We start from the raw sequence: 25,489 nt of genomic DNA, 5'->3' as shown, positions 1-25,489 counted from the left end.
GTGTGACTGGGGCCTGGAAAGTGAAGAATCCCTCTGGGGCTGCGGGTGCGGCTCAACGGCAGCGTGCACCCCCGGCCTGCTGGTGGCCTGGCTTCCAGCCTCAGAAGAACAGAAGCACAACCAGGCTATGAACAAGGTCCTGGAAGGTCTGGGACTCGATTGCTCCTGGTAGCTCTGTGTCCCATTCTGTGTCCACGCCACTCCAGTGTAGCCGGGGAGGAAGCACAGAGGTCGTCCAGAAGGCTGAGTTGGTGGACAGGGATGGCGCTTAGAGAAGCAGTGTGGGCTGTGCAGATATCACCTTGAGAAGTTTAGAAGCTTAATTAAGTGATTCAGCAGGGGCCAGCAAACTCGTAAGCATCCTTATCCCGTGCAAGAGGAGCGCACGGAAATGGTGTGAGTGCTACACCCGCCCTGGGAGGGGGCGGCCTACTCACAATTTAAGGGAGGAAAAGAGGCTTGTTCTCCCCTTTTTTGCTCTTGCTGCTTTTGCTGTCTTCTGCCACCTTGAACTGTTGCCCTCTGCCGTGTGCCACCCTGCCTTGGAGCCAGCTGATTAAAGACTGAGACCTCCACAAACTGTGAGCTGAAGAAACCTTTCTTCCCTTAATGTTGGGCATCGGGTATTTTGTCTCAGCAACGAGAGAAAGTAACCAAGACAGAGCGTCTGCCACTGTGTGCGGGAGGAGACCAAAGAGAGAGTGGGAAGCCTGGGGCCCGGGGAGCCTCTTTTCCCAGCAGAGCCTCAGGCCTCTTCTCCGGTTCGTTCCTGCTCTTTGGACTCACACCAGGGTCCAGAGCACGGGTGACCGCACGGGCCCACGCTCACAGCTCAGGCCGGTGCAGGTGCTGCCCTCCCCAGGCCAGGACGCATCTGTAGGGCTGGGCAGCTGCTGGTTCTCTTTCTTTCCCTCCCTGGAGGCTGCAGGGCGGGTTTCCTACTCACTTTCCCCCACACTCTTCGTCAGCTGACAGGTGGGTTTCTGCCAAGTTCATAAAACTTACTGTCCTGCAGCCCTCACCCTCAGATAGGAAACCCTCAAGTAGGGTTTCAGAAGCCAGAGCCACACCTGAAAAGGTGAATTTCTCAGCGTGAGGCTTGGAGGCAGTCAGATTTATACTGTAGACTCCTTTTTTGTTTTTCATCTTTGTTTTTTTATTTTTGACACAAGATCTCATTGTGTAGTCCAGGCTGGCCTTGAACTTACTTTTGTAGCCTAGGCTGGCCTTGAACTCCCAGTGATTTTCCTGCCTCAGCCTCCCAAGTGCTAGGATTACAGGTGTGCACCAGCACATCCAGTTTCCTCAGGTTCTTACGTGACGTGGTAGGTCATTCTGCCCCAGTGCTCCCAACAGGACTAGGGCTTTGAAGTTTACTCTAGCACTGTAAGTTTTCAGGGCTTTTCTGAATCTCAGCCATACACAGTGTCCTCTGAGAAGTAGCCAGGGTATCATCATCACACCTCCTCCACCCCTGCTGTCTCTGCTGTTCTCTTCTCCATTGGGCTGGGAGCATCGAGGTCAGCAACCTATACGTCTTTGATTTTCTCTGCAAGATGGAGATTCACTGCTCCCTCTGCCCACTAACATTCTCAAGAAATCTTAGGGATGTATCAGTCAGGATAGGATAAGCTATGCTGCAGAACAAACAACCCCCACAATCTCAGGGGTACACTGAGGCTTTTTTCTCAACTCCCTCCCCATTATTTTCAGGTCAGGTGGTGGGGACAGGCCAGCATATCTGCTGTTACAACCCAGCCTGAGGGCTTCTCGGGTGGAGATAAGAACAGGAAGAAGAGATGAAGACAAAGGTATGGACAGCCCCTGCCCCAGCCTGGATGGGTAAGAAGATCACACGGTGCTTTCTCAGAGAGCTGGAGCTTCAGAGCAGAGAGAGCAGAAGGTGGGTGAGGAGGGAGAGAAGAGGGCACATGCAGAGGGCCACAGGCAGGACAGACGGAGCCGTCTGCATCTCACACGGATGAGCTGTGACTGCAGAGTTCTGGTAGGGACCACAGTGGTTCCTATCTCCCCAGGTTGCTGAGGACGGCAGCGCCGGTCACTAGCATTTGTGAATAAGCTGCTGTGGCTCATATTTTGAGGCCCCCGGAGCCTCCCGGGGTAGTAGGTGAGACCTCCGGAAGGCGACTGGATTATGGGGTGTGCAGCTGACTTGCCGTTGAGGGCGGGACTGGTCCGAAGAGCTGTCTCTGGGGCTGTGACTTGGGGGGCTGCCCTCCCTCCCTTGCTTGCTTCTCGCTTCAGTTCTCATGCCATGGGCAGCTTTCCTTTTCCCCATTCTGCCAGCCACGCAAGGCTGGGCACTGGACCGCTGCAAACCGTGAGCTGAAATAAGCCTGTCCTTCAGGTTGCAGGTGTTGGGTGCTGTGTCCCACGGAAAGGGATGAAGACATAAGCTCTGACAAGCATTAAATGTGACCCACCCAACTGGGAGAAGCACTCAAGTGCTGTGGATGAGAGGGTGGATGCTAGAATCTGATGACGTGGGTTCAAATCCCTGCTGTGCCAGTAATCCTTCAGGGTAGGAACTAAAGTACAGCCTACCTCGGAGCATCTGTGTGGGAATTAAAAGAGGTTACACAGGAGGTCTGTGTGGCTGGGGATGCCAGGGCTGAGGTGGTTATAGGGGCAGGGGCTGCCCTCCGTGACACAGAGACAGATTCTGGTTGCAAGGCCTGTTACGTACTCAAGCCTTATCCTCCGGCTACGAATCCAAAATTATGAGTACAAAACTAGTCATGAAAATGAATTCTTCAATACAAAATGTATTTTCAGGACAGCAAATATTAAAAAATTCAGAAAATAGCCATTATTTTGTATTAACTGCTTGACATCTGCTGTGGCTATGTTGCTACATTATTTGGCTGTGATTACTCATCTTGCTGTGATTTAAATGTTGGTGCCCTCCCTAATTCACATGCTGCCCCCTAATTCACTCTCTGATGGGTTTAAGAGGCAGAGATTTGCGGTGTGATTAAACCTAGGGGCTGGCGGTGTGATTAAACCCTGGGTACTCGGATTAGCACCATCAGACAGGGCCTGGGGGCTCCCTGCCCTCTGCCTCGAGGGACCAGGACAAAGATGCTCACTTGTGGACTGGCCGCTCTGGTCCTCTTGCCAGCTCTGGGAGACAGGAACCCTCGCCACACAGAGTGGCAAACGCACCTGAGTTGGTGTTGTGCTGTGGCCTGGGACCCACTGAAATGCACTTGTACTGATCTCAAAGCCCCGGTGTAACTGCTAGCTACTATTATCGTTATGGGAACTAGCTGGGCCTGACTGTCGCCCTCCAGCATCCTTTGGGAGATGCTAGACTACATAAAATGCATGCTTAAAAATAGTTTATTATAGTGGGGCATGGTGGTACATGCTTATAATCCCATTCTGGGAGGCTGAGGCAGGAGGACTGCAAATTGGCGCCCTGGGCAATTTAGCAAGACCCTGTCTCAAAATAGAAAATAAAAAGGGCTGGAGATGCAGCTCAGTGGGAAGGCCCTCAGCTCATGGGAAACGAGACCCGCGTGGCTGTGAAAACTGTCGTGGGTGCTTTTTTCCTCCTGGGCAGTCACGGGGGTTCGGGGCTGGATTTTTAGAGGAAAGAGGGCAGGAGGCCACGCCCATGGGGCGGGGACCATATCCGGGGCGGGGTTACACCTGGGCACGGCTACACCCAGGGGCGGGACCATGGCTGGACTCTAGCATTGTTGAGCTGGCCCTGAGGACCCTTCCCAGGCGGCTGTTCATCTGTGCCCTCCACTCTGCCCTCCTCCTTGCTCGTTTTTCTTAGGAAAAGTTATCTTCCCAGAGAAGATAACTTGGAGCCTGATTTTGAAAGGTGTGTTGATCCAGCAGCGAGTAACTTTGGCAGGTGGGGTACGAAAGGCGCACCAGGTGCTCTGGGAACTGGCAGCTCGGTATGGGGTGCGGGCGGGGATGGAGGAGTGAGGCTGGAGCAGCACGTATGTGGATACAGAACTTCAGGCGTCCTGCTGAGAAGGCAGGGTGTTTGTGTGTGTGTTCAGTCCACTGCATGCTTTGTTGATCAATCCAAACACAAACTGCAAAAGTAGCTGGGCGAGGTGGCCTCGTCTGTAATCCCAGCACTCTGGAGGCTGATGCAGGAGGATGGCTGCGGGTTCAAGGCCAGCCTGGGCTACATAGTTCAAGGCCAGTTTGCACTGCATAGCAAGACCTTGTCCAAAAATATAAAAATCAAAATATAAAAAGAAACTGCAAAAGTAAAAAGGACTTTATTTGGAGTCTTAGGAATTGCAGTTCAGGAACTCCCAATTCAGGTAGCTCTAAATCGGTGTTCTGGAGAAGGTAGGAAGGCATGAGCTACATGAACTTTAGTGTCCTACAAAGCAACAGAAAGTTCTTTTATGAGGATAGCTCACCGGTGCCAAGAACAGGAGCCGGGTGACAGGGATGTACGGCCGATGGACAAGAAAGCACAGAACCTATACTCACACTTAGTAAAAAAGCACACAAACAAAGCCTGGTCACTTCTGCTATGCTTTCCGGCTCTCTGGGCACAATGCAGTGACCTGTGCAGATACGAAGGTCACCTCCAGGCACCACCGAAGCCCTGGTCCTGCCTCCCTCCCCGACTGCGGGGAAAGCGCTCCGAATGTTGCTTTCAGCACGGTTTTTCCTCCTGTTTCCACAGCATCAAACACCGGGACAGTGGTCTCTAAAGCAGAGAGTGGATGCAGGCCCCCGGGGAGTGCAGGATGGTCTTCAGGAGGGCAGGAAGAAAGTGCTGGAACTTCTAAGTTTCCCTGACCCTTTACAGGTTTCTATTTTGGCCTCGGCCTGTACAGTCCTACTTCTTGTGATGGTGGACATGTTGCTCGGTACCACTGAGCAGCTGGCTTTACAATTTTTATTTAATTGAAGTAGCCTTAAATTAAGTACGTATGTGGCTAATGACTACCGCTGAGATGGCGCTGCTGTGGACCCTCCGTGTACGCTGTAGCTTCTGCGTATAAATTAAGAAGTGGGAAGCCTCCCTGGGCGCTGTTTGCTATCAGTGGCACAGGTCAGTGGGAGCGTTCCCAGACCTCTGGTCCAGAGAACAGACTGAAAGCAGAGCCAGAGCAGCGAAGTCCTGAGGAACTGCAGAGACGGGGACGGGGTCAGGTAAGGACACGCTGGCATTTCCAAGTCTCAGGACTGGAAGGGACCCGGGAGCAAGCAGGCCAGGGAGGCTCTGCCGCAGGACGCAGTGAAGCCCTTCTCCTGAGACTGACTTCTCTCGGATGTGAGAGCACACCAACAGACTGTTATTAGGTGAGCCTGGCACCTCCCCATGCTGTCTTGCACACACACTCCGCTTGCACACGCCTGCTGTCTCCAGATGTGGCTGCCAGAGTTGTTGACAAATTGTAGACAAGTTTTTTTTTGCCAGAATGTAGCACAACTGGATTCTAGTCCACTTCCCAGTAGTGCTGGCTTTCCTGCCTGCAACTTCATGAACACTTGGTTTCTGTCCGCATTCTGTCAGCATTCTGGTCTTCCGAGTTCAGGCCAGAACCATCCGTTAAACCTTACTTACAAACCTCTGCAAACCTATTTTCAGGCTTCTGAACCATGAGCAAGTACAGCAACAACCCCACTCTTGACACCAGTTGTGTTAGCTTTCCACTGACATGACAAAACACCTGAGAATACCAGCTTAGAGGCAAGCTCATGGTTTCAGAGGTTGCAGCCCGTGTTTGGCTGGTGCTGTTGCATCTGGGTGAGCAGAACACCATGGTGAAGCAGCCAGGAAGCACAAAGACTGCTTAGGCCGGGGAGGAAGAGGTCAGGGACAGCGTATCTCTCCAAGCCATGGCTGTCATGACCTGTGTCACCCAGTTAGGCCTTACCTCCTAATAAACCCATTCAGCTAATGAACCAACCAATGGATTAAGCCACTTGATGAGATTAGTGTCCTCAAGATTCAAGCACTTCCCAGGCCAGAAACCAACCTTTAACACAATGAGTCTTGTGGGGGACATTTTGAGCTCCAGCTGTAACACTGTGTCTCAGGTGACACCAGGTCTAAATGGGGCTTAGTAAAAGTTTGTAAACATTGTATTTCTAGACTTGTCTTCATCATCTGTGGGGGGAAACCCTCCACCACCCTTAACCGCTCTCAAATTCCTCTGACTCATGTATTCCCTGACATGGGGCCTGGACATTCAAAGTCTGATCAGCGTGGGCACCTTCACGTGGGACTTTGCTAGAAATGCAGATTCGCAGGCCTTCCTGCCCCACCTCACTCATCTTCATTTAGCCAGAGCCCCAGGGACTTGTGACTCCAGCAAAGCGTGAGAAGTGCTTGTCTGATTACCCTGCAGGAGCTCCCATTCTCCTCCTGGACTGCTCCAGTCCACTGCAATGAAGTTTGTTACATCAAAACCAGCAACAATAACAATGGATGGAGACCACTGTGAAACGCTCTGAGCAGGACTTAAATTAACCAACTGGCTTCCATGTTTACTTGTGAGTCTGTCCAAGGCCTAGGCGCTTGTCTGGAGATGGGCAGTGGACTCATAGTAAGTGAACCTCTGTGAGTCACTGGTCCTGGCTGAGGCCTGTAATGGCGGGTGAGACTGTGAAGCCTCAGAGGACAAGACAAGGCCACAGCCAAGGACACCTGGCTCCAACCTCAACTAATAAAGACTGTGGCCTCAGGCATCTCACTCCCAGGTGGAGACCTTCCTGGAGTTAACGCAGTTCTCCTAGACTAACATAATGCCTTACTTGGAGAAGTCCTTGAGCAGTTCTGCCTTTCCTGAGTACTCCCCTGCCTTGTTCTGATCACTAAATAAATACAGGCAGCCCAGAGGAGATCTTGTTCTTAGCCCTGAGAGAATCTCAAACTCTGTGAGAGGGCTTTAATCCTCCTGGAGCCCTGAAGTCACTCCATTTGCCTCTTTTTATTTAGCCTTCACCTTACACTCATTCGGGAGATTTGGACCTGATCAGTCTGCAATAACTAAGGGATATTACTAACCAAATAAACAATAGACACTGCTGAGGGCAAACGTGGTGCCTGGCCTTGCGCTTAGCACTTTGCACTCCGTCCTGTCTCATGTTCTGCGTACAGCAAGCCTCTGCTGCGTGAGGTGTGCATGTCCTCATAGTGGGCAAAGGAGCTCAGGTGTGCAGCCCTTCTGCAAGACCACACTGCAAGTAACCAGGACATCAGGGATTCAAACGCAGGTTGTGCGACCCAGTCTGTATTTGAAGATGCTGAGACACGAACGTCAGCCAGTGCACGTTTTTGCAGCTTTGGGAAACACAAAAGTGGCTGCACCAATTTGCTCTACCTTCATCAGCCACACCTGAGGGCTCTGCTTGCTTCCCTTTCTTGCCGACTGATTTCATCTTTTGGCAGTTTCTTCTTTCTAAATTTTATTTTATTTTTTATTTTGCGGGGCGGGGGGGGTGTTTGAGACAGGGTCTGCTATGTAGTTCAGGCCAGCCTTGAATTTTCTGTGATCCTCCTGCCTCAGCCTCTCGAGTACTGAGATTACAGATGTGCACCACCATGCCCGGCTCATCTTTTTAAACTTCAGCCGTGTAGTCAGAGTCCATGTATTTCTTAAAACTCTTCAGCTAGCACTACTGGCTTAGTGGTCACCATGGGTGTCCTACCCGGAATTTGTAAACTTTAATAGAATCCTGGTTTTCCCCATGACTGCTCTCCTTACCCAGGGCTTCTGGGGAACCTGACCTGGCTCAGGCTGCCTTAGAAGTCTAGTTTCAGGGGAATCCCACGCACCTTCAAGATCAGGAACGGCCTGCTGACCCAGTTCTGTCCCAAGAAGCTTCAGGTCATTTAGGAGGACTGGGAGAAGTTGTCTTACTCTTAGCAGGGAGCTACAGGAGCAGATGATCTCTTACAGATCGTCCTGTCTGGCTGCAACACCCGGGACTTCTGCTGTCTGCCCCTGGCTTCTGAGTGCTGCTTACCCCAGAGGAGACAAAGCAAGGGTCTCTTTAACGCTACTGAGCTGCCCGGTGAACCGCCAGCCCGCCTGGGACTCCAGAGTTGGCAGAAGAAAGGTCTGCGTCTTCCTTCCCTCTGGGGCTCCTTCCCTGTCCCTGAAGGTCATGGGGAGAGGGAGGCCTGCTCCAGGCTGCAGGGCCCTGGCAAGCACGGCACCTTCTGGGGCCTCACACGTGTACCTGGGGGCCAAGAACCCAGCTTGCTTCACAGGGTGTTCCTGGGCAGCAAGTGGGCCACAAGAAGGGGCCACTATCAGACTGTGCAGGCTGCAGGGACTCCGGGGCCAGCACCACTCAGACACAGGGCTGATCACAGGGCTGAGCGGGGCCGTGGAGCTCTCCATCATGACCTGGCTGAGCCTCTCCCCGAGGATCACACTGTGCTCCTGCTGCTTCCCTGCAAATGCCAGGCCTGAGCAGGCCAGTCTCTCCCTCCACCATCCCCGCCCCCCACCTGGCGGGGTCGCCCGAGCCTGGCACGCCGGCGGAGCCTGGCGCGGTCCGCAGCAGGCCACCAGGGCCGGGCCTTTGTTGTCTCTCCGGGCTGCACCCCCGCGCTCAGGGCCGCGTCTGCTCGTTTCTCTCGGGAGCTGCCTCGCTGCAGAGAAAGGCCTTTGGAAGCCTTCTCTTTTCAGCCGGCCTTTATTGAATTTCACCTCCGTGGTTTTTCTTTCCAAATCGGAACATCATTTATCTTGGACTGTAAGTTGCAGAGGTCTTTAAAAGCTTTCTCTCTTCCCAGCTGCATTTGTTGACACACAGTCAATCTGTGTCTCGCCTCCACCCCCTCCCCGCACGCAGCCCCCAAGCAGACCGTAAAGTGTCTACAGCTGTGCCCTTTATCGCCTCCCTTTCTGTGCCACACGGAGGACGAGCGGAAATACAGCACAGCCATTACTGCCCACAAAAAGGGACAATTTTAAAACATTTTTGCTTTTCATCAGGGAAGCTGATAGCACAAAAGAAAGTGCATCATTTTATTGTAAACGCTTTTAAAACATGGGTCACTTGGCCATAATTGGCCCCAAAGGGTGGAACAATTCAAAGCCCCAAAGTGGTCACACAGATACCAGCTCCCCCCCGCCCTTGCCTTTTCAATTATGTTAATTGACATCAAGAAGAACAAGGGTGGGGGTTGGCAATCTCCAGGGAACCCACACCTCCGCAGCCACCGGGAAGAACCGTCAAATCGGCCTGCCCGCGGGGCTGGAGGCCGCGGACTAACAGCACCTTTCACTTCTTGCTCCGGCTTCGGGATGAGTTAAGGCAGGGGCCTGGGTCTGGACTCAGGAGGGTGGTGAGAGGGGACTCAGGTGCACGGCAGGTTCCCCATGTGGTGGGACGCGAGTCTGGGGCACAGGGCAGAGGCGGCGTGTGGGGGGCAGGCAGGGAGGTGCTGGCCGCTCTCTCTTTGCAGGTGAGATGCGGACAGCATGGTTGCCAGGGTGACGGTGGGCGATCAGAGGTAGCATGGGCAGAGCAGAGGGCAAAAGCGACCTTTGTAGTGTGAGCCGGCTCTGCGCTGGAGAAAGAGAAGGCCCTGAGAAGCTCTGGACCTGCAAACAGGAGCGAAGTTTTCACTCTCGTGGAGGGAGGGCGGCTTTCGCACTCCTGAGAGCCAGTGGCTGCTTGCGCAGAGCCGTGAGCGGTCCGGAGCGATGGGCTCCAGCCTGGAGGATGCGCTTGGCACCTTTCTGAGGCGCAGGCCCAGCCCAAGGGATGAGGGAGAGCGGAGATGCTTCCACTACTCGGCCCTGCTGACAGCGGCCATGGGAGCCCTTGGGGAAGCACCCGGCAGGCCTTGGGCAGCCCGAAGACCTGTGAGGAGACCAATCCTCAGCCGGGACACGGAGCCCCGGGACAGAGTGGGATTCTTGGACGGTCCAACAGTTTCCCAAGATACGTTCAGATGCGAAGCTAGAAGGGGCGGCAGCGAGGGGTGTGTGGGAAGTGCCGTCCCACCCCGTGGCGATGCTGGAGTAAGGCACGACAGATCCGACTGCTGAGACTTGCACAGCCCCGTGGGTGGGCAGAGGGCAGGGCTGGGTGTGCCCATCTGCTTTTGATGCCAAATCCAGGACTTGCTGCCCAGATGGTCCAACCCGACCAGCCTCCATTTCCCTTGAGGAGCTAGGAATAGGATCCGTAGCTATGCTGCTGGTCACCGTGAGGATCCAGGGTTGACCACACAAAACCCTTGGTGCACACGGCCACAGAGTGAGTTTCCGGAACTCTTCCCTGTTATTCCTGAGAACTGGGAGGTGAGGAATGAGGCTGGGTGACAACGGCTTTGCTTCTCCTCACTTCTCCTCCGTCTCTCCTTCCTTCCTCCCGCCTGCCTGCCTGCCGGGCAGATGAACAGTGGAGCCGTTTACCCTCGGTTTCTCCAGTGACTAAGTCAGCATGTGAGACAGCGTGATACGGTAATTTAAAACACACCCGGGGGTCATGTGGATGGCATGAAATCTCTGCCGATTCTAGGTTGGTACCTTTGGACCAATTACTTCCCCACACTGAGCTTCAATCCTCCCGTCAGTTCAAAGGCCCTTAACCATTGGTGGGAGAATTCAGAGGGATTAAGGGATGTAATATTTGCATATGTCTTCTTTCCTGAGAGTCTCCTTATCTTGGGTTTTGCGCCGACAAAAGTGACAGTGTCGCTGGTTGCTGATGTCAGGATCACTAAAAGGGAGGCCAGGATTTTACAATGAAGTATAGATGAGGATCGCTAGAAGACAGTCCTGGAAGAAGATTCTCCAGAAAGAGAGCGCCCTGAGGGTGCTCTCCAAGCGCTGCCGTTGCCCTGTTCTTGCAGTTTAGCTCCTACTGCTGTTGCGCTGCTGCTCCTGTTGATGATGATAATGACGGTAACATCTGCGCATGCCTGGTGCGGGTGCTGAGTCCAGGGCCTCCCACATGCTAGGCCAGCGCACCGCTCCAGGGCTGCCACTCACCCCAGCTGCATGCACTTCCGTGCAAGTGCAGAAAGAACTCCAGGAACTTTTATGCCAGTCAGGAAAAGCTGCCCTCCCTTGTTCTCCTAACAGCAGTCAAGATGGGCAAGAACTGAAAAAAATATTCTTTACGAATAAAACATAAGGGGAAACCAAGTGGAAACAAGCTTAGGAAGTGCAAGCAACCGGAACTGCAGGCCTTGCTTCTCTGACGCTCCTGGAGCTGCCTCGTGGCCACGCCTGGTCCAGCTTCACACTTTCCCTATGGTATTTATGCCCTTGGTCGGGCCCCGCTACGGCATCACTTCTGAGGAGCGCAAGTAACTTCCACGTGGTCTCCCACCCCCAGCTTACCGCTTCCAGGTTGTGTTGTTTGGGTCTGGATTGGCTTACTTTGGGTTCTTACTGACTGGTAAAGGAGCTGAAGCCTGTCACTGTGAGGAATCACAGCCCACGGAAGTTTTCTGCGGCCCGTTCGGGTCTGTTTTCCACAGGAGAGCATGTCCTCGGGTACCCAGTGACCCTTGCTTGGTTGTCCTTTGTCGAGAGACGTGGGGAAGCTAACCAGAGGCTCTGGGTGGGCAACGCTGTGTCTCCTCCAAGGCCCCCCAGCCTGGCCTCCTTGTCCCCTGGCCGCATGGCCTGCCTCCTCCCCTGCAGAGGCAGTTTTGTCACTGCAGGGCTGTGACTGCTGCAGGACCTGTGGAAAGCAGACCCCCAGATGTCCACTTGGCTTTCTTTGCGTCTTTCACGCACTGCTCAAACTGCAGTGTATCAGAAAGGCTCCCCTATGACCCTTCCTAAAATTCCTGCTCCCGGGTCCGTCCCCTGGCCCGCGCTCAGGGCCAGTGCTGGGGTCCCTCACAGACAGCGAGGCAGCAGCTTCCCCTCGGGGCTCCTTCTCCTGCCTCCTGTGCTCACTGTGGTTCTCCACTTTGTTCCGCAGTCAGTGATATTTCTGTGTCCCTTCCTTGCTGGACGTGCTGCCAGTCACAAGACATTGCGAGTTTTCCTACTCCTCAACCTGCGTGTCTGCGAACACAGCAGCTACCTTTTGCCCATGAGCGGGGGTCTGAGCCAGCTCCGGCAAGAGCGGCTTGTCTTGTACACGGCAAGCTCTTGCTCAAATGCCAGCTAGAAAATTTCGCGTTTTCACCCTCACAGTCCTCCTGGTGTCCTGCAACTTAACTTAGCTGGTCACACACTTCTCACACTGCAGGCCTGCTGGGGGTCGGGACTGTCACAGCAGTTTGTGTTCAGCGCGTGGAACTGCACCTGGACATAGCTGATGCCTAATAATCTTCCTAGACAAACCGGCCTGGTGTACTGGTGGGTACAGTCTTCCCTTTGGGATGAGCTCTGGAAATCTACGCACAGCAGAGACATGGAAATGAACAAATGTGTTAGAAAGTCTCAGTTCTTTTTCCTGTGTCAGTCTCTTTTAACAGACTTTTCCTCTGATTACATAAGGGGTATGGAGACAGCACAGATGCTGGCATCAGACTTGAATTCAAACTTTGCTACTTGCAGCAGATTATAAGCAAATAAAGAGGCCATGTTTTAGTTTTCCCAGCTGCAAGTGGAAGCTTTTAGACCAGGGCTGACTTTGTCAGGCTGTGACAGAGACTGACCGAGGGCGTGCATGTAAAGTGCACTGCCATTGCTGGGTAGATGTCCAGGGGCCGCTCTTAGGCTCAGCGCGTAAAAGGTAAAGGTCTATGACACTGGTATACAGTTGGAGGCTATCTATGGCTTAGGGCAGTGATGACGAACCTTTTACAGCTTTCAATGCTATCAACAACCTGCTGCGGCATGTGTGCCATAGGTTCACCACCATTGGCTTGAGATCTTCACTGTGTTGCATTACAATACAAATCTGACTCCAGGAGCCTTGCAAAGTAATTTCCATCTTTAACGGGGCAGGTTTTCTCTCACTGGAACCCCAGAATTCAGAAACAACCAGAGCTCCTGTTTCCTCAGTGTGTGCAGATGCTTCGTGGTATGCACTGGACACCCAGGAGTGGTCGCTCTGCTGCAGGGTCAGGGCGTTTCACCATCACTGCCCTGTAAGAGTCTGCTCCGCCACCGCTGAAGGCCGGGCAGGTGCGGCGCAGGCGTGTTCTCTCTGGGGCTCTGCTTTCTGCTGGTGTGTCTTTCCTCCCCGGCTCCTGCTCTGTTCCCAGAACACCAGTACTTTGTCCCCTCTCCCACTTGCTCATCACATACCAACAGCTCCAACAGGGGCTGATTTTCTTCTTCTAAGAAGCTCCCTATCCTTGAACACCTCCTCTACCTCTGGGAGAGCGGTGAATATTATCTCCAAGAAAATCCACGGTGGTAACTGGACCACATCAAGCCTGGCTGGCACCTTGAAAACGTTTTTAAGCATGTGGGCAAGTTGTCTGGCTGCCTGGTCCCTTGAACTGGCTCTTCCCACATGCTAGTCATCTAGCACCTCACCCTGCGTCGTGACATGCCACAACACAGGCTGGGTGGCAGGCCACTCCTGGGTCCTGTGGCTCTGCAGTGCTGGCTTCAGAAAGCAGGCAGCAGGTTTTTGGAGGGGAGGGGCGGAAAACTCAGGATGTTTTCTCTGTTAGGAAGAATAATGACTAGGCAATTAGCGCTTGCTACAATTCACATAATGGGATATCATATAGCCATTAACATTTTAAGAGTATTTACTGATATGGGAAAATGCTCACAATTGTTAAAGAAAGCAGGATACAAATGTGTAAATACAGCATGATCCCAGTGTTGTAGTAAAATAAATTATATATGCATAGAAAACTGCAAGGATATACACTAAAACATGAGCAGTGATTGTCTCAGACTGGTGGGATCTGGGGAAATTATTTTGCTCTCTGCATTCCCCACATTTTGCACAGTGAACATGTGACTTTCATGCAGGGACACCTAGTCTGGGGAGGCAGGCAAGACTGCTGCCGTCCTGGGGGTTTGAAGTCACTCTTACGGCCTCAGCCGTCTCCTGCTTTGTAAAGGAGGGGAGGTTACTGCCCCCCCACCACCTGAGGACTGTTCCTCATCTCCTGCTACCCCAACGCCTTGTTTCAAGGACACGTTCTCCCAGCCTTCACCTCAAAGGTCAGGAGGGCCACGGCAGAGAGGCCTGCCAAGTGTGCTGGCCAGGACCCTGACCGCCCACTGCGGAGAGGGAGCCTGCCCCTGGCCTGACCTAGCCCAGAGCAGTCCAGGTCATCACCTGAAGCCCAGTGCTAACCAGTGGTCCTCACTCACTCCTACTCCAGGCTGCCTCTTTAGCCTCATCCTGCTGAAGTGCTTATTGCTTAAGAGGGCCCGAGAACGACCCCCTCTGCATCCCCCCATCTCCTGCAGTTCTAGGCCCAGGGAGGCAAGCGTGGCCCTCCAGGTGTGTGGCAGCAGCGAGGGAGGGTGTGGGGTGGGGAATCGGGCCACCAAGAGGCTCCCTTCCTCGGGACACGGTGAGGCCGCAGCACAGGCCACAGAGGGGCACACACGTCAGGGCATGAATTCTCTTCCCTGTGCCAGGCGAGGCCACACCCACGTTCTCCCCCTGCCAGTCTTTCCTCTTCACGGAAGGCAAATGAAACAGAAACAGAACGCCTTGCGAGCGGGCACAGGGCCGCTCAGGCAGAGCCCAGAGGAGGACCTTCCCTGGAGGCATCGTGTTCATGTAGGCTCACACGCCCACTAACGCTATGTGACTGCAGAAATTGTAAAAATACTTTAAAAACGCAGTTGGAGGATGAGATAAAAGTACCAACAGTCTTTTTCTCTAAATCTTTCTCATTTATCTAAAATGATTAACCGCCAAGTTCTATTCTATCTGCTGTGGGCTGAAACATGGGTCATCCACCACCTCTCCCTCAACTGTAGTGCATGAAATTCCTGACATGCATTCAGCATTTCCAGTCTTTTACCAAGTATGTTTATTCTTTTAAGTAAGCATTTAATTTATTCCTTTAAGTAAGAACCTTGGGGTCACCATTATGAGACTTAGTTTATGGGCCAAATAAACACTGACTTTTCTGGGCCAACTGCAGTATTCCTTTGTAAGTAGAGTCCCTGATTTGCTATGCCTTGAATAGTTTTTAAATTCTTATCTTGATATCTAGTTTTCACTTTGCCTTTTTTTGGCTTGAACACCAGATACTTCATTATATTAAAAATGTATGCAATTTTTAGTGAGGAGGCTTAGAGTGGTATTTCTTGAGTAAACTGCAAGAAACCTCTGGCCTCTCTTCGGCAGCTCAACGGCAGTAGAAGAGCCGCTTGCTGATGTCTGGTCTGTCAGAGCAGAGACTTGGGTAAATGATTCGCACCGCCCCCACGTACTTTACCTACCCTGAAAAGGACTATCACGAGGACAAGCGAGCTGACGGGTGGAAAAGGACTTTGGAAAAGCGTGACTGTGGGCTGGTTATTCCTTAGCCCTATAAAGAAACACACAGATGTCTAAATCGATCAACCCCAATGTTTTATTTAATTTAAAGTTTTAAAAGGCAGTGGTTAAGCACATTATCTATGTGTGTGTACACTTATGCACGTATGTGTCCCCACGCACACATACATGCACACATACATACATATAAAAGGAAACCAACCCTTCTCAATTTCAGCCGTTGACTCACTAGGTCCACTGTCTATTGTACAAGTGCATTTCTACTTCTTCATATGACCAGTTCTAACAGTAAAAATAAACAGCCTTAGTCAGTTTAATAGTAACTATCTGTGTTTCTTTTTTTAAATAAATAAAGTTACCATTAAACTGATCACATCTGGTAGAAAGGTAGAACACACACACACATGCTGACCCCGGTTTAAAACACATGACAGATGAATGACCTGTATGTACAAAAGGGCGCTGCCCCGCCCCATTACTCAGGGGTCCCCATTCCCTCTGTGGGACGGAGGGCGTGTGGTTCCTGACACCCTAGGTTCTGCCTCAGAATGCATGCTCCCACGCCATGGTCCGGATGGTGGTTCGGGTCTGTGGTCCTAGTGTTCAGGTACATCAGGGAATAAATAGGCATTTGAAGCTGCCTGGGAACAGAACCATCATCCGTGACTCTTCATGGGGAGGATGTATTCTGAAGTTCCAGCTCGGTGACATACAAAGCATTTAGGGTGAGATCGGGCTGTTAAGTCCGGGGCTCTGTGCGCATGTGTGTGTGCTTCTAAATGTACAAAATTGAAATGAATGGGGCTAGGGTTACAGAGCAGCTGCTTGGCTTCCGTTCAGTCAGTCCCGACCCAGGAGCCCTTGCTCAGCCCTCACTGACCAGCTCACCCTGCTCACCGCACCTCGGCAGCTGGAGACATTCAGGAGGGCCGCTCACACGAGCAAGCCAGGGGCGGGCACGGCCAGCTCCGCTGCTCAGAACCCTGGCGAAGACAGCTGCAGACTCAGCCAGGGACGCTGCACAGGCTGAAGTCCTCCACTGCACCCTGACGCAACAGAATTACGCGTTCTGCCTCCAGCCCGTAATCGTCTAACTGCAGCTCAGCACAAATGCCTCAAAATTGCAAAAAACACAGGATCACCTCTTAAATATGCTGGACTCTCAACGAGTAAACCAGTTAATGTGTTTCTAGCCAAAGCAAGGGCATAAATGTTTTAGAGAAAAGACTCCCCTGGAGCTACAGAGAAAAGCTGCTGATAAAGCGATACTGAGAGCTGGGCACAGGACGTGGTCAGTCTGTGTCGGAGCTGGTCTCCTCGATGACAGAGTACTGGTGGAGTGCTTCCTCTAAAGGCGTTATTGTCCCATCAGGTTTCAGTCCCATTGGTTTAAGCAGCTCTTCTCTGGAAAAAGATAAAAGAGAGAGAAAAAAAGGTATTCACCAGCATCACACACACACCCCTCCCCCCCCGAACCACATCCTTTTTAAAAGTCTTTAAAAGCCGAAGTACTTTCTCTCAAGCTCTCTCTGTATATTTGTAACAGGAAAGATGAAAAGGGGCGTGAAAGAAAAAGGAGAGGAAAGACTTCACTCACACAGGCCAAACCTACTAAGCCAATTGAAAGTACGGAAAGCCAAGGTCTAAATGGGCTTGGGACAAGGAGCAGCTCTCTTCTGTCTTGAGTACGTAATTTTTTTGTCTTTTAGGGAATCACTTTGTTCTGGTGAAGCTGGGGCTGCCACAATTTCACCTGCCTGGCATGCGGCTGACAGCTGCCGTGCACACGGGCCCGTGTCAGTCTGCTCTGCCACCAGTCTCCGTGAGATCCGCGTGTCTGTTGATGCCTTTCCTCTGCGGGCCTCCGCCAACTTCCCTTCCACCTCCTCTCTCTCTTTCCTTCCTCCTCCTTCCGGTGCACAGCACCACCGCTTTCGTCTGTGGCTGTTCACCCAGGGGACTGACAGGCATTTTAGTCTCTGCGAAGCTCCCCACCTGCCTCTTTGCCACTACTGCACTTGTAGCTACTCCACAAGTTCCAGCTCCACCTACAGGTGACACTTTATGAAGTCCATCTAAAAGCATCAGGAAAGGTTTATTTAATCTTTCCACAGACTTATTTATTACATGGAGATTACAGCCAATGTACCTGTTGAGTTGCTACCTCTGGTCCTCTTCCCACCATGCACAGGACTGTCACGTACTTAAGAGGGGCCTAAAACAGGCCATGAACTGCTGGAAAAGTTTCTCACAGAAATGGGCATCAGCCCTTGAAGACAGGATGGCAGCAGCTATGATACTGGTGGGACGTGGAGTCAAGGGCAACGGCAACCCTTCCTCTGTCCGTCTTCCCTGCTCTTATCCCCTAGGCCAGCACAAAACGGGGCGGCCACACAACTGGTGACAGTGTGACAGGCACGGTGACACCTGGGACGGGTGAGGACAGCTTGATGATCATGGGTGATGCCCATAGGAGCCTCCTTGTCGGGCAGCTCTGGGGGGGGGGTGCCCGAAGACTGCTGCCAAGAGTTGGGAAATATCCATGGTAGCTAGCTACGCTGGGGCTTCCAAGGGTCAGGAAGCAGGGAGGGTTTCCTGACCCATGATATGGGGTCCGAATCACAGCGCTTCCAGCTGGAAGGGGCCTCGAGATCATTTAGTCCAACCCCCTTTTGAATGAAGGAGACTGAGTGACTTACCCAAGGTCACTTCTCTAGTGGCACACACCACATCTCAGTTCACTGTCCTGACTGCACTGCAGGACACACCTTGAACACCTGCTCAGTAACTGCCTGACCGGGACCACATCAGAGACTGGGAAGAAAGGACCACTAGGTACGGCTGCTGCCCCTGATGAGGGGAAAAGCAAATATATGGAGTATGGCTTAGAACATAATGAGGTAAATGGTGAAGAGAATTCTAACAGAACTGTGGCAGGTCCTGTGACAAAGCATCGACCAAACTGCTAGGGGAGGTGTCCTGCACCAGGCACAGGACAGCACGTCCTGAGTGAAGGCGGCTGTACCAAGACCTCTGCACGGCCCATCCTCTTGTGAGGCTTGCAGATCTTTCGGGTTGTGTCAGTCGTCTCCGGAAGGGGGAAAGGGCCAGTGGCTGGGGAGTGGACAGGTTCAGGGAAGGAATGTAGGAGGGTCATTTAGGATCTTAAAAGCCAAAGGGAGGAGCTTAGGTTTCCTCCTGTACAGAGTGTCTGATCACGTTTGTTTCCTTTGGCAGCAGCGTGGGAGACACACTGGAACAAGTGACAGAGATAAGTCATTAAGAGGCTCTCGTTACACCGTGTAGGAGGCGGCAGAGGGCTGGATGAGGGCTGAGCTTAGGTGAAGAAAGGCAACATTTCGCAGGTAGAGCTGACTGCCCACTGGAGGGGAAAGGGGCGAGGAAGTTAAACCCGAGTCCCTTGTGGCTCCAGCTTAAGTGGGTGTGGCATCACTACTGGAGTCAGAATACAGAGATGGAGCAGATTTGCTGGGGCATGCTGTTACCTCACGCGACACGAGAGCGTGAGTTGCCTTTATGGCAATCAGGTAGAAATGTTCAGCAGCGTTAGGAGCAATGTTCTCCCTGAAACTTCCCTTCACGACTGACACACACTACAAAGCTATGATTCACATAAACATGTTCTTGTCCTCCCTGACTGCGGAAGGACTGTGACACCGGACACGCTATCCTAGCACCAATGCAGAAGGAGGAGGGGCAGCCTGCGGGGAAAGAAACACGGAGGGAGGGAGGGCAGTTCAAAGCCCTGGGGGGTTTAGTGCACTGAGGGCAGGGTGTGGGCAGGGAGAGGGAGAAGCAGCACTGGCAGGACACTAGCGGGTTCCGCCAAGGAAGGCGGTGAACTGCTTGCTGGGTGCACGTACCGTCACTCCGCGATGACCACGACTGCGCCTCTTTGGTAACAGGATGATACGAGGGCTAGCTACCAGCTCGGATGGAGTCCCTCGTCTCGCTCATCTAAGCCCAGGAGGTGTATTTCCAATCAAGTCTAGCTATCGGCTATCTCCGCTCCCTGCTCCCTAATCCAATGTACGATGGAGATCATTAAGAATGCTACACAGTGTTACGGCCGAATTGTGAGAGTTCTTTTACAGAACGATGGCCCCTGTATTACTTTAATTCTTACTTGGGAAGGCTAAGACTCAAGCATTTATTTTTTTGGTGCTTTGCATTACCCCACCATTAAAATGGAAACTCTTCAGAAGGCGTGAGTATTTCCTTCTCTACATGGCTCCATGCCATGCTGGGGCATGCTGGTATCTGTAGGAGAGGTGGGAGTGAAAACTGGCCACGTGGTCACACATTCGTGCCCAGGGACTAAGGCAGCAATGTGATGTCGAGGGAAGAACAGGGCGACCTGAAGTCAGGATGTCTGCCTGACCTGACTCCACTTACCAGCTGTGTGCTCTGGGCAGGTCTCTTAGCCTGCATTTCCCCTGCAGTGCAACGGGGGTCCTGACAGTACCAGCTCTCCACACCTACTCCCTAGTGATGAGGTACCGAGTGTAGTAATAGTAGTGGTAGCAGCAACAGCAGTAATCACGCAGGTCTAGGAGTTCTGTGAACCATCAAGGGTTCAAATACTCATTATTATTGTGGTATAATGAAAAGCATATTTAGTTTCTGGACTCAGATAGACCTGGGTTCCGATTCGGCATCCATTGCTCACTAACCGTAAGACTCTGAACTCCCTTTGATTTCATTCTGTGGAGAGTTGATCTGGATACCCACACCTTCCTAAGTCATCACAGGGACAAAGGGCATTACATAGAGTGTGCAGTGTGATCGCTGGGATGCAGCTGGCAACCACGAGTGGCATTCCTGTCCCTAAGTGCTTACAAGGGTCTCCCATGCTAGTTAGGAGTAAGTGGGGGGAAGAATATGCAGAGGCAAATAAAGACATGGTCCCTGTCCTCAAGAAGTTTTTAATCAGTTCAGAAGATAAAACACACACACATTAAACAATATTGAAAGAATCACAGAACAGCAGATCAACAAGCTTGAGATGATTAACAGGCAAGGCCTTGCTTCTCCTAAACTCGATAGCTTATCCACCCACTCTTTCTGTATCTGAACTTGTTTAAAGGAGATTTCATGTTCTGTTTGGAAGCAGGAGAGGATCATTTACAGTTACGTCACTTTTCCCATGGACCCCTGGTGTATTTTTTCATAGTACCATTCTGATCTTCCCTGGTCTTCCTCTCTCTCCTAAAACTAGCAGCCCACAGATACCAAAATGCAAACTCTGACACAGACTCGCTCCCACAAGGTCTGGTAATTGGCTAGTTATACTGACTACTTCGTTTACAGTCCACTGAATCTAGCTCAGCAAGATGTGGACAGAGAACGGAAGCTTCACTGAACACCACAATGCTCCTCTACCGGTCACATGGGCCGTGCACACGTGTGAGGGACACAGGGAGACGGGACACTGACTACAGGCTACTTGCAGGAGGTGGACTCGGGCCAGACTGTAATGCAGTGATGGACATGGATTCATGGGAATAAAGCATCCCAGAAGCAGAAGAATTAGTCAAGCAGAGGCACAGAGCAAAGTTAGTGATGTGCAGGGATCAGCAAGCAGGGTGGCTCAGCTAAGGAAAAGGAAAAAGAAGGTCCTTAAAAGGAGGGTCTGAATGGAGACCTTGAATCTTAGGCTGCCAAGTCTGGATTTAGGTATGAAGGTATCTTCGTCTGCTATTTCAGGACCCTCCCCCACACACTTAAGAATATTATTACAAATAACTGCCATTACAAAAGTTTGAAAGCTAAGAAGTAACACTGCTTTGACATACTAAAAAGAAAGTTGTTCTACACCTTCCTGTCGTACTCCTATGTGCCTTGCACAGTGCCTTGCAGACAGCAGAGTCCTGGAGGTGTCTGTGGCACTGGATCTCCTCCTGCACACTCACAGACAGAAGAGTATACATCTTACAGGATGCCTCACAACTGAGCCACAAACAAGGGATAGCTACGTCCATGAAAGACTCACTTCCACCATCAAGATTTCCAGAGTTAGAAGTACTGTCAATGCTCTCCAGGGAGTCCTCATTTTCTACGGGACTTTGAGCGACTTGAGGCCAGAGTCCATGTCTTATTGGCTGTCATCTGCCAGTGTCTAGTAGAGGTAGAGCACCACAGGTGCTCAGTAAATGTTTCCTGGAAGAATACAGTCCATGGGTCATGGCATAATGGAGAACCGTAAAGAACTATTTACCAGGTAGTCTCTATTTTTTACCTGGAGTCATCAGACAAATGAGTCAAAGTCATCAGACAGAAAATTCTGACAGTCCAGCAGAAGCCACGTCCCTTCGGACTGCACAGCCAGGCATTCCCAACCACCCACTAGTACAGGTGTGGCTGTGTGTGTGGACATCAGCAGAGTTAGGTTCTAGTCTCAGATTTTCTGCTAACTTGCTACGTGTCCTTGGGCAAGTCGTATGCCTCTCTGGGCTTCAGTCTCCCAATCTATGAAATGAAGGGTTGGACAAGATGATCTCCAATATTCTACACTAATCTCAAGAGACTAAATGTAAGACTACTAGATAATTCTGACCTATGTAACAAGCTGCTAGGTGTTTAAGACACTCAAACTCATTATTTTAAGTTTCTGTTTCTAATCAAGAGTCAAACCATAAGAGTCAAACACATCGTCCTTCCTGTCACTGACATACGTATACCAAGACCACAACCCTTGCTGTAATCTGCCAGCAGGTGAGTCAAATATTACACAGGTAAATCAGAGCCATGGCAAGTGTTACGCAGAAGGACCCATACTTGTGGCCCTCAGGAAGCAAACCACTTTATGAAGAGTTATTACTAGTCCTAAACTCATGAAGGTTCTATCTAAAAAGGATGGTTAGGTGTCAGATATATATGTACATATATATATATATATCTCATGATAAAACGGAGTTACTGTATATTGAAATGTGTATCAGGATTAAGATATTCACATAGCAACAACTCCTTCATACTTACCTTCAGTGCTATACACAGGCCTTAACATAGGTTAAGACTGCCCTTGTTATCATCAAAAAGTACAGTGATGTCTACTGGATAAAGAGCCCATTCTAGGCACTGTGACAGTATCATGGCGGGCTTCTCATCTGATCAGGCATCTGGCCAGGGAAGAGATAAGCCTCCAAGAATGTTCAACTGGAACGAAACATCATTTAGAAATTTGATCTTACTAAACGATAAGGAACCATAATCTATCAGGGCTTGGCCAGGCAAGAGGACACAGACAAAGCACGTCCAAGAAAGGAAACCCTATTTTGCCCCAGCCAAAACTTTGGGACTGCTAATGGAAACCAAAAACACCTTCCTAGGGGTGGAAAAATATGGGAGTTATACATATTTAAAATTTTCTGGTCTGTTTTTTCCCCAGATATATTTTAACATTGTCCTGAGCCACCATTTTCCTGTCAGTAGAGTACTCGGGATGCCTGGGCTTACACAACTTCTCAGCGCTTAGAGAAGGGCCCAGTTTCTAGGGCTTCTGGTTTCTTTGTGACACTTCCCCCAGCAGTAGCAGTGCAGTATTGGGGCTCAGATCCTGACATACCCAATTGCACATTACAAGACAGGTCATATGTGGGTGCGTATAAACACCTTTCTTGACCTGGAAGCAAGAGAATACTCTTGCCCACAGCACATGTTTTTGTGCAAGACAAACAAAGCATTCATTTCAAGTGTACTTGTTGGAAAACAGGACATAATTAAGCAGTTGGTAAAATGCATTCTTGTTTCCCACTTGCAGATCTCCCAAGAGTCCCTTCGAATTTACCTATACGAGTTTCAGCTTCCCGCTTGCCACTTAGCTTGATAACGACTCAAAAATCATTCCCTTGTTTTCAAGGGCTCTTCTTTCTTGTGTGCTCTGTGTACTACAGGGCAGTACTGACACATGGAATTAATGACAGGGTCTGTAATGAAACAACAGTCATGCAAACACCAGTCTGCTCTTTTGATAAAACAGCATGTTAGAGACCTATTCACCTCCCTCTAATTGAGTACTGCATAATAGTTCCGATCCTTTTATGTAACATATTTTGTTCTATGATTAGAAAAGAAGAAAAGGGGGGAAACCTATGAGGCATTGCTTCCTTCAATCACCCCTGATTAATTCTCTGTTTTTAATGAGGCGGCTGCTATTTAGGCAGGTTCTGTTACATACTTGTTTTGTTGACTTCTGTACAATGTATAACAAAACCCAAGACAGGATAATTGCGAACCATTTCTTTGGCATAGGGATTCCTGGTCTTAATGTAAGGTTGGCTTAGAAAAAAGAACTCTGACATTTTAAATGAGCCATTTCATATTTAATTCCTTTTGATGTTTGAAAGATGGGATGAAAAATAAGTATATAAATAATGCATTTTAATTAACATAGAGCTTTTCCAAAAATGCCTGCTACAATGGAGCCTGTGACAGCCCAGAGAAAGCAGCTATATGGTCTTAGCTGTAAGTCCAAGCCTAAGGGTGCAACACTAGAATAGTCATAATCCACTGAAGTGCAATGGATCTGTCAGTAATGTGATATTCTTATGAAAAAAAATTTTTTTTTTTTTTTGGTCTTTTTGAGACAGGGTCTCACTATGCACTTCTGGTTGAGCTCACTTTGTAGCCCAGGCTGGCCTCAAATTCGCAACGATCCTCCTGCCTCAGCCTCCCGAGTGCTGGGATTACAGGCATGCGCCACCATGCCTGGCTTCTTACGAAATTTTTAATCCTTTTTTTCCTCACAGAAATGACACATCCTTTGGGACTGGTCATCATGTCCTACTGGATACTGTGATGGTACCCTTTGGGCATAGACTCCGATTCTGCACCTTTCATTATTACCTCCTTTACCTGACAGCTTCTTGCACTGGCTGGTTATACTGATCTTTCACTGAGCTACCAACCCAGGAGGAGGAGGGGTACAGTGGCTTTTTCATAGCAAATTTGGGGTCTTCCGGCTGAATCATTCAGAAACGACCGTGGAAGCCTTCCCTCAGCATTTGCCATCACACTTGAGAATTAGGTAAATCTTGGAGAGTAAAATACGTTGTGTAAAAACATCATTTCCAAGCCAGCTGGATATGCTGTATCACCACGTTCTACTCTGCGCAGGTAACTGGGAACTGCCTGAACAGCCCCACCGGGAGCCTTTTTAAATCAGGTTTTCTTAGTGAGGACACGTATACAATTGTTAAGATACCAATCTTCATTCTCTTCAAATTAATTAAAAACTTATTTTAGCAGAGACTCATAGAGATTTTACCAATTTCCCTCATACAGTTTTTTTTAAGTAAGTTACTTAGCACTTGCTCTGTTACTTGGTCAGAGCTCAACTACAGAGTGGAAAGGCAGGATGTGTGTATGCACGCCCCCCCAAACCTTAGTGTTCTCCTGAGGTTAATATGCATACTGTTGGTTTTTGTGCTTTATTTCTAAAAATTTAGAAATCTTATTTAAGAATAGTCAGACTGACAAACTTTTGAGAGTTTTTCGGAATTTTCTGAAATAACATAGTATCTGGAGTCACAGACTGAGAACGGAGCCCTGGTGTGTCTTGAACTCTACGCCCAATCTTGGATCAGCCACGTCACCTTAATAAAATACCTCTTGTCCTGTTTAATTCACAGGGCTCTTTTAAAGCACAGTAGAAATAATAGGTTTTTAAAATTACTGTTCTCATTTCTGTTGGATGATGACATGCCAAGCTTCTAAAAATGTGCTACCCATCTTAATAAAAAGCATGATTAATAAAATATAGAAAAAGAGATAAGGCATAGTGCTGGAAACTCAGTTTTGTGCTTAAGGGATGGTGTTCTTTATTATTTCTTTGGCAACTTACTTACAAAATTTTTCTACCCTGTTGTCTGAATTAGCAAAATAAATATTAGTAAGAGGTTGGCATGCCAATGAACTCTGTTAAATAAAGCAGTAGAAACCGAAGTTCTTAGACACTCTCCCACTTAGGCTCATGTAAAAGCTAAAGGGGGAAAGTGACTAAGAAGTGAACAGCCATACAGTCTTTGCATTCATGTTTCTTTAATGGTCAAAAGCCATTGCAGCTAGTGCTTTCCAGGAGGGCTTT

At 50.2% G+C, this 25,489-nt stretch overlaps 1 protein-coding gene across 10 annotated transcripts in view; it reads right to left on the bottom strand.

Annotated features, from left to right (window-relative positions):
* Positions 1-15,433: 15,433 nt before the first annotated feature.
* Ric8b (RIC8 guanine nucleotide exchange factor B) overlaps positions 15,434-25,489 on the bottom strand; it is a 122,925-nt gene continuing 112,869 nt past the window's right edge. For 3 of the 10 annotated variants that reach the window (XR_001235931.1, XR_001235932.1, XR_001235936.1), the window contains 3 exons: positions 23,192-23,330; positions 22,384-22,560; positions 16,698-16,785 (listed from right to left, as the gene is read on the bottom strand). Coding sequence is in view for 3 of the 10 variants with exons in the window: in XM_013519064.1 (XP_013374518.1) it covers positions 16,674-16,785 (112 nt within the window). In the remaining 7 variants the exon portion in view is untranslated. Of the gene's footprint in view, positions 16,786-21,394; positions 21,562-22,383; positions 22,561-23,191; positions 23,331-25,489 lie in introns of all 10 variants that reach the window. The other 7 variants (XM_013519064.1, XM_013519068.1, XM_013519095.1 and 4 more) reach the window with 5 other exon arrangements.

This window comes from Chinchilla lanigera, unplaced genomic scaffold, assembly GCF_000276665.1.
Source record: "Chinchilla lanigera isolate Chin_1 unplaced genomic scaffold, ChiLan1.0 scaffold00004, whole genome shotgun sequence".
Lineage (NCBI taxonomy): Eukaryota > Metazoa > Chordata > Mammalia > Rodentia > Chinchillidae > Chinchilla > Chinchilla lanigera.
Note: the sequence above shows the minus strand (reverse complement) of the source record. Positions and strands in the feature narration are given on the sequence as shown.